A 12,250-nucleotide genomic window follows, 5' to 3' on the forward strand; every position below is an offset into this window, starting at 1 on the left:
TACTTTGATTAATGTTGTAGAAATGGGAAGTAAATGAGCCGTCAATGGAGATGCAAGAGGTTTAATTTCAAAGGATAAGAAAAATGAGGGGAATAACTGCGCTACAGTAAAATACATAAACAATAACAATTATAGCCGCGATTCATCTATGTAACACAAACACAGTGAAATTAAATGAGAAAAAAGGGGGTTGAATCGCGCTAACACAGATTGGTGATCATATACATCATCACCACACATTTAGAACACGTGTTCTCATCACCTCCCATTGCTGCTGTTGTTTCCAGTAGGACGGGCTGTCTGTCAGCTTCCGGACGGCGCTCCAGACTACACTACATGCCTACTATTGTCTACTAACATGTGAGTTTAACCTTTTACTTATCCAATAAAGTTAATGATTTTACACTATATGGAACCTTTTTTCCTTCTATGACCGTATCTGCAATGCTGTGGGCTGATGTCTGAGTACCTGTCAGTGTGAACATCTTTAGCCTGACCCTGCAGTCTTTGATGTCCCATCTCGGTACAAGGTCTCTGATCCATTGGACGTGGTTCGAAGCAGTATTAACAAACAGCTTTCTCTGATCCTCTGTAACGGGGGGGGGGGGGGGAATCGTGAGTTTCTGGTAAGCGGCCAGTCTGATTTCACGGTGGTGGAGCAAGCACGCTTTTTTCTTCTCACAGCAAGAATTTATGTTTTTTGGAACTTTTTTAAGATACTTTTATATCACTTGGGTGATTTATTTATTTTTTATACATGGACTTATTATTATTACTTTGAACATTTATTTTTGGATTGATTATTCATTTGACATGTATTTTGTATATTATGTATACACTAAAGGGGAACTCTTCACTTAGTTCTAAATATTTGGTTTGGTGATGATGTGTATGATCACCAATCTGTTTTGTGTATGATCACCAATCGGTTTTAGCGTGATTCAACCCCCTTAATTTCAAAGGAACTAAATGGGGAAAACATACAGTATTATGAATGTCCACAAACTATTAAAGGAAACCTTCAAAGGGAGAAATATGTACATGTGCATTGATGGCCTCTACTAGAAATGCAAATTGTGAGGTATTCATGTTGACCCAGCAATTTTTAAAACATACAGCAAAACTAGATCCCAACAGTTCTGACTACTCTTACTGCATGTTTTTGTTCAAGGTCAGTTAGCATTTTTAGAAGATAATCCGATATGACAGCCTATACATTTTTCAGTGTAGGTGTCCATTAAAGTGTATGTAAACCCAAAATCAATTTTTCATTATGTTTAGCATCATGCCTTACTGTATGTGTTTATTAAGCAATTTTTTTTTAAATTACCTTTTAAAAAGAGAGTGCCAATAACAAACTTTGTTGGTGCAGGCTAACAATGCTAATCTACTGCAATGCATGCTCTTTCAGTTGGCCGTTGGGTTGCTGATCAAGGCTATCACATAAGCAGTCCAATGGGGCAGGCTGATGGCTCTGCTGCTAATTGAAAGGCAGAGGCATAGCATTGTCAGCCTGTAAGGCTACTTTCACACTGAGGCGTGCGGGCGCCGGCGGTACAGCGGCGCTAAATATAGCGCCGCTTTACCGTCGTTTTAGCGGTGCTAGCGGGGCGGTTTTAACCCCCCGCTAGCGGCCGAAAAAGGGTTAAAACCGCCCGCAAAGAGCCGCTGCAGCAGCGCTTTGCGGGCGGGTTTGCAGCGTTGCCCCATTGTTTGCAATGGGAAGGGGCGCTTTAGGAGCGGTAATTACACCGTTCCTAATGCGCTCCAAAGATGTGGCTTGCAGGACTTTTATGACCGCCCTGCAAGCGCACCGCTCCAGTGTGAAAGCCCTCGGGCTTTCACACTGGAGTGCATTGAGCAGCTCTTTCGGGGCGCTTTGCAGGCGCTATTTTTAGCACTTTAGCGCCTGCAAAGCGCCTCAGTGTGAAAGGAGCCTAACAGAAAAGGGTTGATTTACTAAAGACAAATAGGCTGTTCACTTTGAAAGGGAAGTTGCACTTTGCAAGGAAACTGGACCCAGAGATTAGTGAGTGACGTGAAACTCAACTGGCTTCCTTCATCCAATCATGTGTAAGCAAAAATTCAGTTTTTTTTTTTTTTTTGCTTGTACGATTGAGTATTCTTTGCTCTAGGGCAAATTCCCTTGCAAAGTTTAACTTGACTTGCAAAGTGAACAACCCATTTGCCTTTAGTAAACCAACCCCCAAGAGTTGTTACAGACAGGATCTCCAAGTAGGAAACTTAGCTCCTGCGAGGGTATCGCTACACAACTCACTGGAAGAAAATAAAAATGAAAAAATACTTACCTTACTCCCTAATTACCAGCAGCTTTCTGCCTAATTTTGCTAACATCACTGAGTTTTTTTCAGTTTCATGAGAAAGCTGAGTAACCTAAAATATTACAGGAAGATTTTCCAGGACTGTACATCCTTGCACAACTTGGGATCCTCAGCTTTTCCAGGATACCAGTGAGATCTGCCCGGAGGCAAGCCAGGCGGAAGCTGGGTGTAAATTAAAGCTGTGAAGTCTGTGATTAACAAGCAGACTGTCACTTTATATGTACTTCTGAGAGTTTGAAAAGACCCTTTAAACTATAAAAAGGTACAATTTGCCTTAAAAATTATTTTTGTCCATCCCTCTTCTGTTCGATGGGGGCGTGATTAGAATGCAAGTCAGTCCCATGATGTAGATGTAGCAATGTTGCTGCATTCGACTTATTTTTCTTTGAGCAGGGCTGGGCGGGTGGCAAATCTGGACCTCCTTAAAGGTCTTCAAAAAATGCACTGCACAAATGATATTAATACTGTCAAAGGTTATGGCCATTCCAGACTGCAGATGTTTTGACCGAGAAATCACTGATTTAGCATTTTCCTCCTTTTTCTAATCTCGGTCTTAAAAAAAAAAAAAAAAAATCTATATTGCCCATTTAAGACGAAAAACCATGCTTACATGTAGTCTGTTTTTCAGCCCTTTCTGAGAAGAGGCTTCAGGTTGCCATGTGATAAAAGGAGGAAGGGAAGTAGTCTATCTTTGTTATTTTGTACAATTCCATGATCAAAAAACAAACTCTACAATTGTGTGCCTTATTTTAAACATAGTGGCCATCGCACCCAATTAACACAAAAACTATTTTAGATTTCATTTTTTTGGGTCCTAAATACATACCTCTTTTGGCATGTTTGAGATTGCATCATAGTCAGCAGGGTGAATAATGGTTATATTATAGGTTGCCTTTTTGTTGGGTTCATCAAAGCAAGGGAACGATTTTCGTGCATCTGTTGGCTCATGATCTGTAGCTGCAATACTCCTGGAGAAAAGAGAGGTTTATTTTAGTCTAATAGATTTCAGGGGTGATTGTGCTGCTTTAATTTTTTTTACAGTTAGTATCTCAACAGCCATATAAGCATATAACAGCGATACAAGTATGTTTCGTAAATTACGGCTACAACATTTTTATCAGATTTTTTTTCCCACTGTGTCACTGTTGGGAAGATTCAGTCTCTGTATATGCCATGCTGACTATTATCACCATAAAAAAAAAAAGGGGAAGGGAAAACCAAAAACTGGTATGCACTTACAACAGGAACATATAAGCCAGTGACAGCTGTCTAAAGGCCCGTACACACGATCGGACTTTTTGACAACAAACATGCACATGAGCTGTTTTGGGGCAACATCCGACCGTGTGTACGCTCCATCGGACAAACTTTTTCGGTTTTCATCGGACTTTTGTTGGCTGTGTGAACGGACAAACTTTCCGGCAACAAAAGTCCGATCGTGTGTACACAAAGCCATCGGACTTTTGTACAAACTACAGTACCTGCCCGCGAGAATGTTTCCAGCATGATCCCATCACGCAGGTTCTCGGCGACAGGGTACTGTGCATCTCGCGCTGGCTGCAATAGGAAAAACACATTTTCCTATTGCAGCGAGCACGAGAGGGAATTCCCCTCTGGGGGCATACCAGGCCCTTAGGTCTGGTATGGATTTTAAGGGGAACCCCCTACGCGGAAAAAACAGCGTGGGGGGTCCCCCCCAAAATCAATACCAGACCCTTATCTGTGCACGCAGCCCGGCCGGTCAGGAAAGGGGGTGGGGACGAGTGAGCCAGGGTTGTCGGGAAGAGGCCCTTGTCTTCATCAACATGGGGACAAGGTGCCTTGGCGGTGGGGGGGCCCGCAGGGCGCCCCCCTGCCCCAAAGCGCTCACCCCCCCCCCATGTTGAGGGCACGCAGGCTGGTATGGTTCGGGGGAGGGGGGGGGTCGCTTGCTCATCCCTACCCCCTTTCCTGACCGGCCGGGCTGCATGCTTGCATAAGGATCTGGTGTGGATTTTGGGAGGGATCCCTACGCCGTTTTTTCAGCATAGGGGGTTCCCCTTAAAATATATACCAGACCTAAGGGCCTGGTATGCTTCCGGAGCGTGGCGTGGAGTTCCCCCTCATGATTCATACCAAACACCTGTCGGCAATGCTTGTCGCTCATCGCGAAAGGAAAAAACACATTTGCGGGACTCCTGCGACAGGGCTTGCAGGTGTCAAATCTCGCCGATACAGAAGTTGACCAAAGGGTGGCAGTAAAGAGCTGAAAAACCACGTGATTTGGTGAAAGTTGGATGAAAAAGTCCTGCCGTGTGTATGCTTAATTAGTTTAAGGAAAACGCCCTTTGTACAAAAATCCACAGGAAAGTTTGCACAAAGTCCTATCGTGTGTATGGGCCTTAAGATGGAAATTCCCTTCCCTTTATTAAGATTTCTGCCTTCTTTCTGTTGCATCTCTGGGACAGAAATTGAAGGAAAATCTCATCAACAGCGCACTATACAAAAAAATTAGTTTTGGACACTCATTCATTTTACCACTACAAGGTATTATATTTTAATAGAAAGGGATCATTTAATGCAACAAGTCAATCAGTATATGAAAACCAACAATCCCTGTTTTTATGCAAAATTTGCAAGAAATGTGTAAGGGTAGAAAGCAATGTGCAGAAGATTAATTAAAAATCTTAAGTGGTAGTGTTATTTATTGCCTTTAATTTTATTTATGTAATCTATTTGGACTTGAGCACAGACATTGTTTCAGCTGTATTGCATTGTACAGATGAGTGACCAGACCTTTGTCTGTAGTTCTCTCCAGCTGTATCAATTTACTCCATATTGGCACTATTTGTTTATGTGGTATACAGGATCTCCATTAAAGTATCCTATGAGCAAGTAAGTATTTTGCATTTTGCAAAGTAGAGAGAGGTCAGTTTGATGCAGTTGGCCAGCCTAAAAATGTAATGCAATATATGCAAACCAAGAATTATTGTTATTAAGCAAAGGTGTGCTACAAATATCCAAGCGTGTATAGCAGCATGCAGAGGCTTAATTATTATTCTTCAATAATATTTATGCCCACATAAATTCTTTCTGATATTTAGGAAAAGCTGAAATATTTTATCCCAACTGGTATGTTTGTGTGGAAGGTCAGAATGCAGGACTTGCTTGCAGACATAGCATAGAGGTCAGAGTCTGCTTTTTTCATTTAATACTCTACCTTTTTTCAGATTATCTGTATTAAGAACTGTGTCTATAGCAACCAATCAGATGAAAGCTGTTTTTTTCCCCAGGAATGGATTTTATGTGTAAGGAAAAAATATGATTGGCTGATTTGGGAACGGCTGACCATACAAGGTAAAATGGATCTACCTAGAATGATGATCTGGGAGACATTTACCCAACTAAAAAAATACTGGGATACAGTATTTCATCTTGCGATTCAGCTGACAGCATTTATGTGATTTAGCATTTCCTTCCCTCTTTGTAACTAGGTGAAAAAGGACCAGGCCCTGTCACAGAGATCTTTATAAAAAATTAGAAAATGTTTTTGATAACAAACACTTTTGGCTGTTGGAAGTGCTCATTACTGCCCCGATATTGAGTTAAATTTTCACTTGACCATAGCCAGCCTGTCCTAAGCAGGGATGACTGTCTAATCTAACCCTGATTTTTACTTATGTGGTCTTCCTCTAAGCTCAGCATTGCTGTTGGTTCTGCCTTCTGTTCCCCCAGCCAACAACTAGGAAGTTTATTTCCAGTGGTGCATACTGGGGGTGAGCATAAATATGTGGGGCTAACTTTGTGAGGGTATCTTTCCCCCAGACTTTGGCCTGGTGAGGTGTGCTGTCTGTAGTCTGTCCTGCTAGGCCAGTAGCATTTACTGGGCTTAATTTGTGCTGAGAGCCGAACTGGGGCCAAAAGTGGTCCTCAGAACCTGTCCTGCCTGATCAAGGGGGAAGTTGAACCAAGACTAAGAACCAGGAAGAAGGCATAAGAATACACAGAGAAGTCTGCTAGCCAGCTGAAGTGTGCTATTTACATTGTTGCCGGTGTTGTCTTATCTGTAAGTGTTGCTTTTGGGTATCTGCTGTCCTTATCCCTCTCTCCCTGTCTGTTTGGAGCAATACAATCTTAAAGTAACATTAAAGCTTTTTTAAAATTAAAATAAACGTGTTATACTTTCCTGCTGTGTGCAATGGTTTTGCACAGAGCAGCCCCGATTCTCCTCTTCTGGTGTCCCCTGCCGGTGCTCCAAGCACCACCTCTTCATGCATTCTCACTCCTGGGCTGCCCTGTCTGTCTCTATTGACGCAGACCAGGTGGCTCAGCCCCACCCCACTGCTCCTTCGTCACAGAATTTGATTGACTGCAACTGGAGCCAATGTCTCCCCCTGCTATCGATCTGCCTAGTGAGGAGGGAGACAGCGGTGAGAGCTGCTGTTCTTGTGCACATTGTGGGATCAAGATCAGGCAAGTATAAGAGGGGATAGGGGGATCCTGCAGCACTGAAGATTTTTTTTATCTCAATGCATAGAATGAAAAAAAAAAAAAAAAAAAAAAACCATTAAGGCTTTAAACTTTAAAAAGATACTAAAGTGACTGGTACCCAGTGTTTCTCAATCCCCCCACTTCTAGCCATGTACTCAGCCCTGGGGTAATTGTCAGCTTTACCGGTCTCTAGGGGGTCTCTCATATAGCACAACCCCCATAAGAGCCGCTGGATAGGATGTGTCCTTTTTTCTTTACCTCAACCCCTCTGACACACCAGTTTGAGTGTACAAACTTACAAAATCACAAGAAAATATTGAAGGCAATACTTAGCACTCAATAGTAGTGCTATACCAAAGAAAACAGGCACCAACCCAGATAGTAAAAGCAAATATATTGTCACCCAATATGGTTGGTAACCGGGCAAGCATAAAATGGAGGAACAAAGGTAATAACACAATTTAGCATACAAACTGATTAAGGACTAGACATAAGATGACATTTGGCATCAAAATCAGAATAAACAGTAGCAAAGCATTGACCAATAATAAAGTTTAATTTACCTAGTGCTGAAACTATACTGTTAAAAAGCATTTATGGTAGTTATTAGACCAACTGTACTGCTCAAAAGAAAAAGGAGGACACTACCAGAGGGGGCAAGGGAACAAATGGGGCTTGCAGAATAATTATTACAGGAGGGGTAGTCCTTTGATATGTTTTTTTAAATGTTTTTCTTCCGGCTATCGTTGGGGCCCTTTATGAGTGTTGGTTCATTTAATGACAGTCCCAGTTAACCTGGATGCAGTATAGGTATGGTATAGTCTTTGCACAGGTGCAAGGTAGATGTGGTTCAGATGCTGTAAAGGTTCAGTATAATGTGGTATAGGTGCAGTCTTGGTTTGGAATATGTGTAGTATGGGTGAGGAATGGATTGGGAACACTTGGTGTCCTGCTCTCAGTATCAGCAATGGGCAAATAGCCCTCTCACCAGTCCCAGGGATGCTGCGGGGACCTCTTGCTTTAGAAGGGGGGCCCCTCAGTCTCTCCCTGAAAGCCTCTGGTGAATAGGGGTGGGAAGCAAAGCGTGAGTGGAGGCTACAGTCTCCCTGCTGCAGCGGTGCAGGTGCTGTGATGTGGCCGGTTCTGCTCTGCTCCTTACTCCAAGTCTCAGGCTTGGATCTCCACTGGTAAGTAAACCCACTGGCAGACAAATATCCAGATAGAGGTGCTCTCTCGCCAACTCCTTCGGTGTCAAGAGGAAAAGCTTTCCTGGGCAGTTTGATAAAAATCATCTCTCCGCTCCTCTTACTGCACAGTGCCTATTTGGGATTTGGATTTTAAGGAGTCTATTTGTCCCATTATATGGCTGCCGTTTCAAACTACAACTCACAGGATTCTCAGCGTGCTGCATATAAGTCTATGGGCTTGCATGGCCTTAGCTCTCCCCCTGCTCGCCAGAGGAGAATGGTGCTGCATAACATCAATATCTCAGTAGATGGAGAGAAGAATAAAAGACAATGAGGTTGATTTACTAAAACCAGAGAGTGCAAAATCTGGTGCAGCTGTACATGGTAGCCAATCAACTTCCAACTTCAGCTTGTTTAATTGAGCTTTGATTAAAAAAAAAAAAAAAAAAAAAAAAAAAAAATCTGGAAGCTGATTGGTTTCTATACACAGCTGCACCAGATTTTGCACTCTTCAGTTTTAGTAAATCAACCCAATGTCTCCTTCGATATTGCTGTAGCTATTACCTGGCTACACTCACATGCCATCGGGAGTCAGGGGGGTGCTACATAAGAAATGTTCTGCTCAGGGCTGGCCCAAGACATTGTGCTGTCTGAGTCCAAGAATGAAATGCTGCCCCCACCCATTAAAAAAATAAAAATAAAAATAAAATAATAACAACAACAACAACAACAACAACAACAACAACCATGCCCACCAAAAGGCCATTATTTTGAATCATGATAATTATAACTAAAATTAAATTTATCAGGAAGTCAGATTTACAGGAAACAGCATTTGTGTATATGCAAAATTATATGACATACTATTATGTTCAATTCCGGGGGGGGGGGCTAGGGGAAGTATAGGGGCAGGCTAGGGTAGTACATGGACGGGCTAGGGTAGTATATGACAGTGGTATCAGTGGCAGTGCTGGTGGGGGGATGGGATCAGTGGCAGTGCTAGGGAGGGATGGGGGGGGGGGGGGTCGGTGGCAGTGCTAGGGAGGGATGGGGGTCGGTGGCAGTGCTGGGGAGGGATGGAGGTCGGTGCTAGGGAGGGATAGGGATCAGTGGCAGTGCTAGGGAGGGATAGGGATCAGTGGCAGTGCTAGGGAGGGATGGGATCAGTGGCAGTGCTAGGGAGGGATGGGGGGGGGGTCAGTGGCAGTGCTAGGGAGGGATGGGGGGCAGTGATCAGTGGCAGTGCTAGGGAGGGATGGGAATCAGTGGCAGTGCTAGGGAGGGATGGGAATCAGTGGCAGTGCTAGGGAGGGATGGGGGGCAGTGCTAGGGCAGGGATGGGAATCAGTGGCAGTGCTACGGAGGGATGGGAATCAGTGGCAGTGCTAGGGAGGGATGGGAATCAGTGGCAGTGCTAGGGAGGGATGGGAATCAGTGGCAGTGCTAGGGAGGGATGGGAATCAGTGGCAGTGCTAGGGAGGGATGGGGATCAGTGGCAGTGCTAGGGAGGGATGGGGATCAGTGGCAGTGCTAGGGAGGGATGGGGATCAGTGGCAGTGCTAGGGAGGGATGGGGATCAGTGGCAGTGCTAGGGAGGGATGGGGATCAGTGGCAGTGCTGGGGAGGGATGGGGGATCAGTGGCATTAGTAGGGAGGGATGGGGATCAGTGGCAGTGCTGGGGGGGGTCAGTGGCAGTGCGGGGGGGGGGGGTCAGCGGCAGTGCAGGGGGGACAGGATCACAGGTAGTGGTACTCACTGTCTGGTTCTGTGGTGTCTGCGGCAGCAGTGACACCTATGCCAAGATCAGGAGACGAGGTCCTCCAGCCCCTTCCACTTCAGGCCTCACGAGTCAGCTGACTTCTAGTCTAGGCCCCCGGCCATTCCGTGAGCTGAATGGGCAGCTGCGAAGAGGCTGAGTGGGTGGCCGCAGGCTCCAGGGACAACCCAGCTTACTGCTGGGATGCACCATCTGCCTGCCTGGACGGCGGGAGACGCAACGCTTCTCTTGTCCGGAACTCCCCTTTCCTTCTCAGGCTGCCCCTTACCCGCACAGCCAACCAATGAGGAGGGGCCGATGCAAATTGTGGACAAGGAAAGATTACTCCTGTGCTTGTGAGGGTGTATTAGGTTTAAAATAGTAGTATTGTGAGCTGTAGAGAAGCTGAAAAGGATGGTGTTGCGTGTCCCACTGCCACCTCCGGCGCCCCTGACTGATGTGTGCTGGTAGCGGTGCCCCTGCACACAAAACTGAAATATAAAAGTGGCCGTCTATTTAAAGTGCCGCCTGGGACATTGGACCCACCAGGACCCATGCTAGGGCCGGCCCTGGTACTGGATCATCTTGAAGGAGCCGAAAAATGCACATTATTGCAACCTTAGAGCGGCTCAAAAAAATAAGGTTTGTTGTGCACTCGGTGAAGTTTTTTTTTTATTATTACACCCTACTATAGTTTGCCATGATGTTTCATAAACAGCAAACAAGCAATAAAATAGCAATGTTTTGAACATAGCATCTGCTAAATAATTTATTTATTGAACCTTGACCATAGTTCTACAGGTTTCTAGCAAGCTTCAAGAGGTACAGTGGGGCAAAAAAGTATTTAGTCAGCCACCAATTGTGCAAGTTCTCCCACTTAAAAAGATGAGAGGCCTGTAATTGTCATCATAGGTATACCTCAACTATGAGAGACAAAATGTGGAAACAAATCTAGACAATAACATGACATTTGTAGGACTTAAGCCCAGTATCCTGATCACACCTTTTATCCCCAAAACTTCCCACCTCCAAAACCTGGTCAAGTAATTTGTGAGGGTTTTGGAGGTGGGAAGTTGGGCCTGAGCCACACTGTCAGTGTCTATAGACATGCACAGCCCGGCTCAGGCTTGAGCCAGCAGTTGTGCCACCATAGCAGCTTCCAATGGTGGCACACCGAGAATTGTAGGAGCTAGTAAAGCCGATGCAGGAACCCTAGAAGAGGAGGGAGGATCAGGGTTGCTCTGTGCAGAGCCATTGCACAGAGCAGGTAAGTATAACATGTCACTTTAAAGGACAAATTTACTAAAAAATAATCTTGTTCTTAAAACTATATCTAGATCCAAGAACACAAATTTAATATATTGCAGTTTACCAGCCTTTAGATGTTTTATTATTTTAACCTGATAATCCTGCCACTAATACCCTTCCTGTCCTAGTTTACTTGCTACTGTATTTGTGGGGGAGCAGTGTTGTCACCCTAGGCTGCTCACTCCTGATTTGGACTACAGCTCACTTCCCCCTCTCCTAATCTCCATAACACAGGGGGAGGTGTGCTGTAATCCAAAGAAGAGAACTAGGCAGGACCGGTAACGCTGGTTGATATTTCAGTAAAGCACAGACACAGTGCACACGGAGTTAGGTCCTCACTGAATTTCTGGCAGGATAAACTGATATTTTTCTGTTACTTTAAAAAAACAAAAAAAACAAACCATATGGAAATGTGCTTATACTGGTGAGATGTTTCGAATATGTTTTTTATTTGTCTTTGGAGTGTGTGAGGAAACCGCAGAACCTGGAGGAAACCAAGGCAGGCCCAGGGAGAACATGCAACTTCCAGGCAGGTAGTGCCATTTATTGTTTTAAACTTTCTTTTTTTTTTTTTTTTTTTTAACATCTTTCAGTTGCTTCCTGGTTTCTGGCCTAGGCCAAAAGGATTTCATAAAATTTCACCTGATAAAAACATTGTCAGTGCATGGGCCACAATATATTCTTGATTATAGGAATGAATTGCAGATGTGTACATGACTGCTGAAAAAAAAAGATCTGGCTAGGAATATCCACTCTTTTACATGGACATCCACCCATCAAGGGATTTTGATATTTGCATCACTTCTCCCAAGAGGCAGCCCACTTTTTATATCAGTGCTGAGGCTCTTAAGAGGAGTATTGAGGCAGGGTGCCAAGATGTCTTAGGATGCAATGTACAGCACCCTGCTTGCCCCTCCCACCGGCTATGATCTATCTGCATTGCATAGAGAAGCACAGAGACTCAGTGATGATGTTACGGAGTCTAAAATAACGTTTATAATGAACATCCATAAAGTGAACTTGAAAAGTGTGTTGATCCAATATTCAGTCTGTGAAGACACCCAGTGCTCCCCACAGGATAGATATAGGGCAAATATATCTGCTTACCAGATTTTAAGACCCTCCAGCAACCTGGCAAAATGTGTAACCCGTGTTTTGCACATTCTGCCAGGTTGCTCATTTTGTC

The 12,250-nt window shown here is 44.3% G+C and overlaps 1 protein-coding gene across 1 annotated transcript in view; it reads right to left on the reverse strand.

Annotated features, from left to right (window-relative positions):
* The window catches only part of ENPEP (glutamyl aminopeptidase), a 103,451-nt gene that overhangs the window by 79,960 nt on the left and 11,241 nt on the right, over positions 1-12,250 (reverse strand). The window contains exon 2 of the mRNA XM_073602347.1: positions 3,169-3,310. Coding sequence (XP_073458448.1) covers positions 3,169-3,310 — 142 coding nt within the window. The remainder of the gene's footprint in view (positions 1-3,168; positions 3,311-12,250) is intronic.

The sequence above is a fragment of the Aquarana catesbeiana genome, linkage group LG01 (assembly GCF_042186555.1).
Source record: "Aquarana catesbeiana isolate 2022-GZ linkage group LG01, ASM4218655v1, whole genome shotgun sequence".
Lineage (NCBI taxonomy): Eukaryota > Metazoa > Chordata > Amphibia > Anura > Ranidae > Aquarana > Aquarana catesbeiana.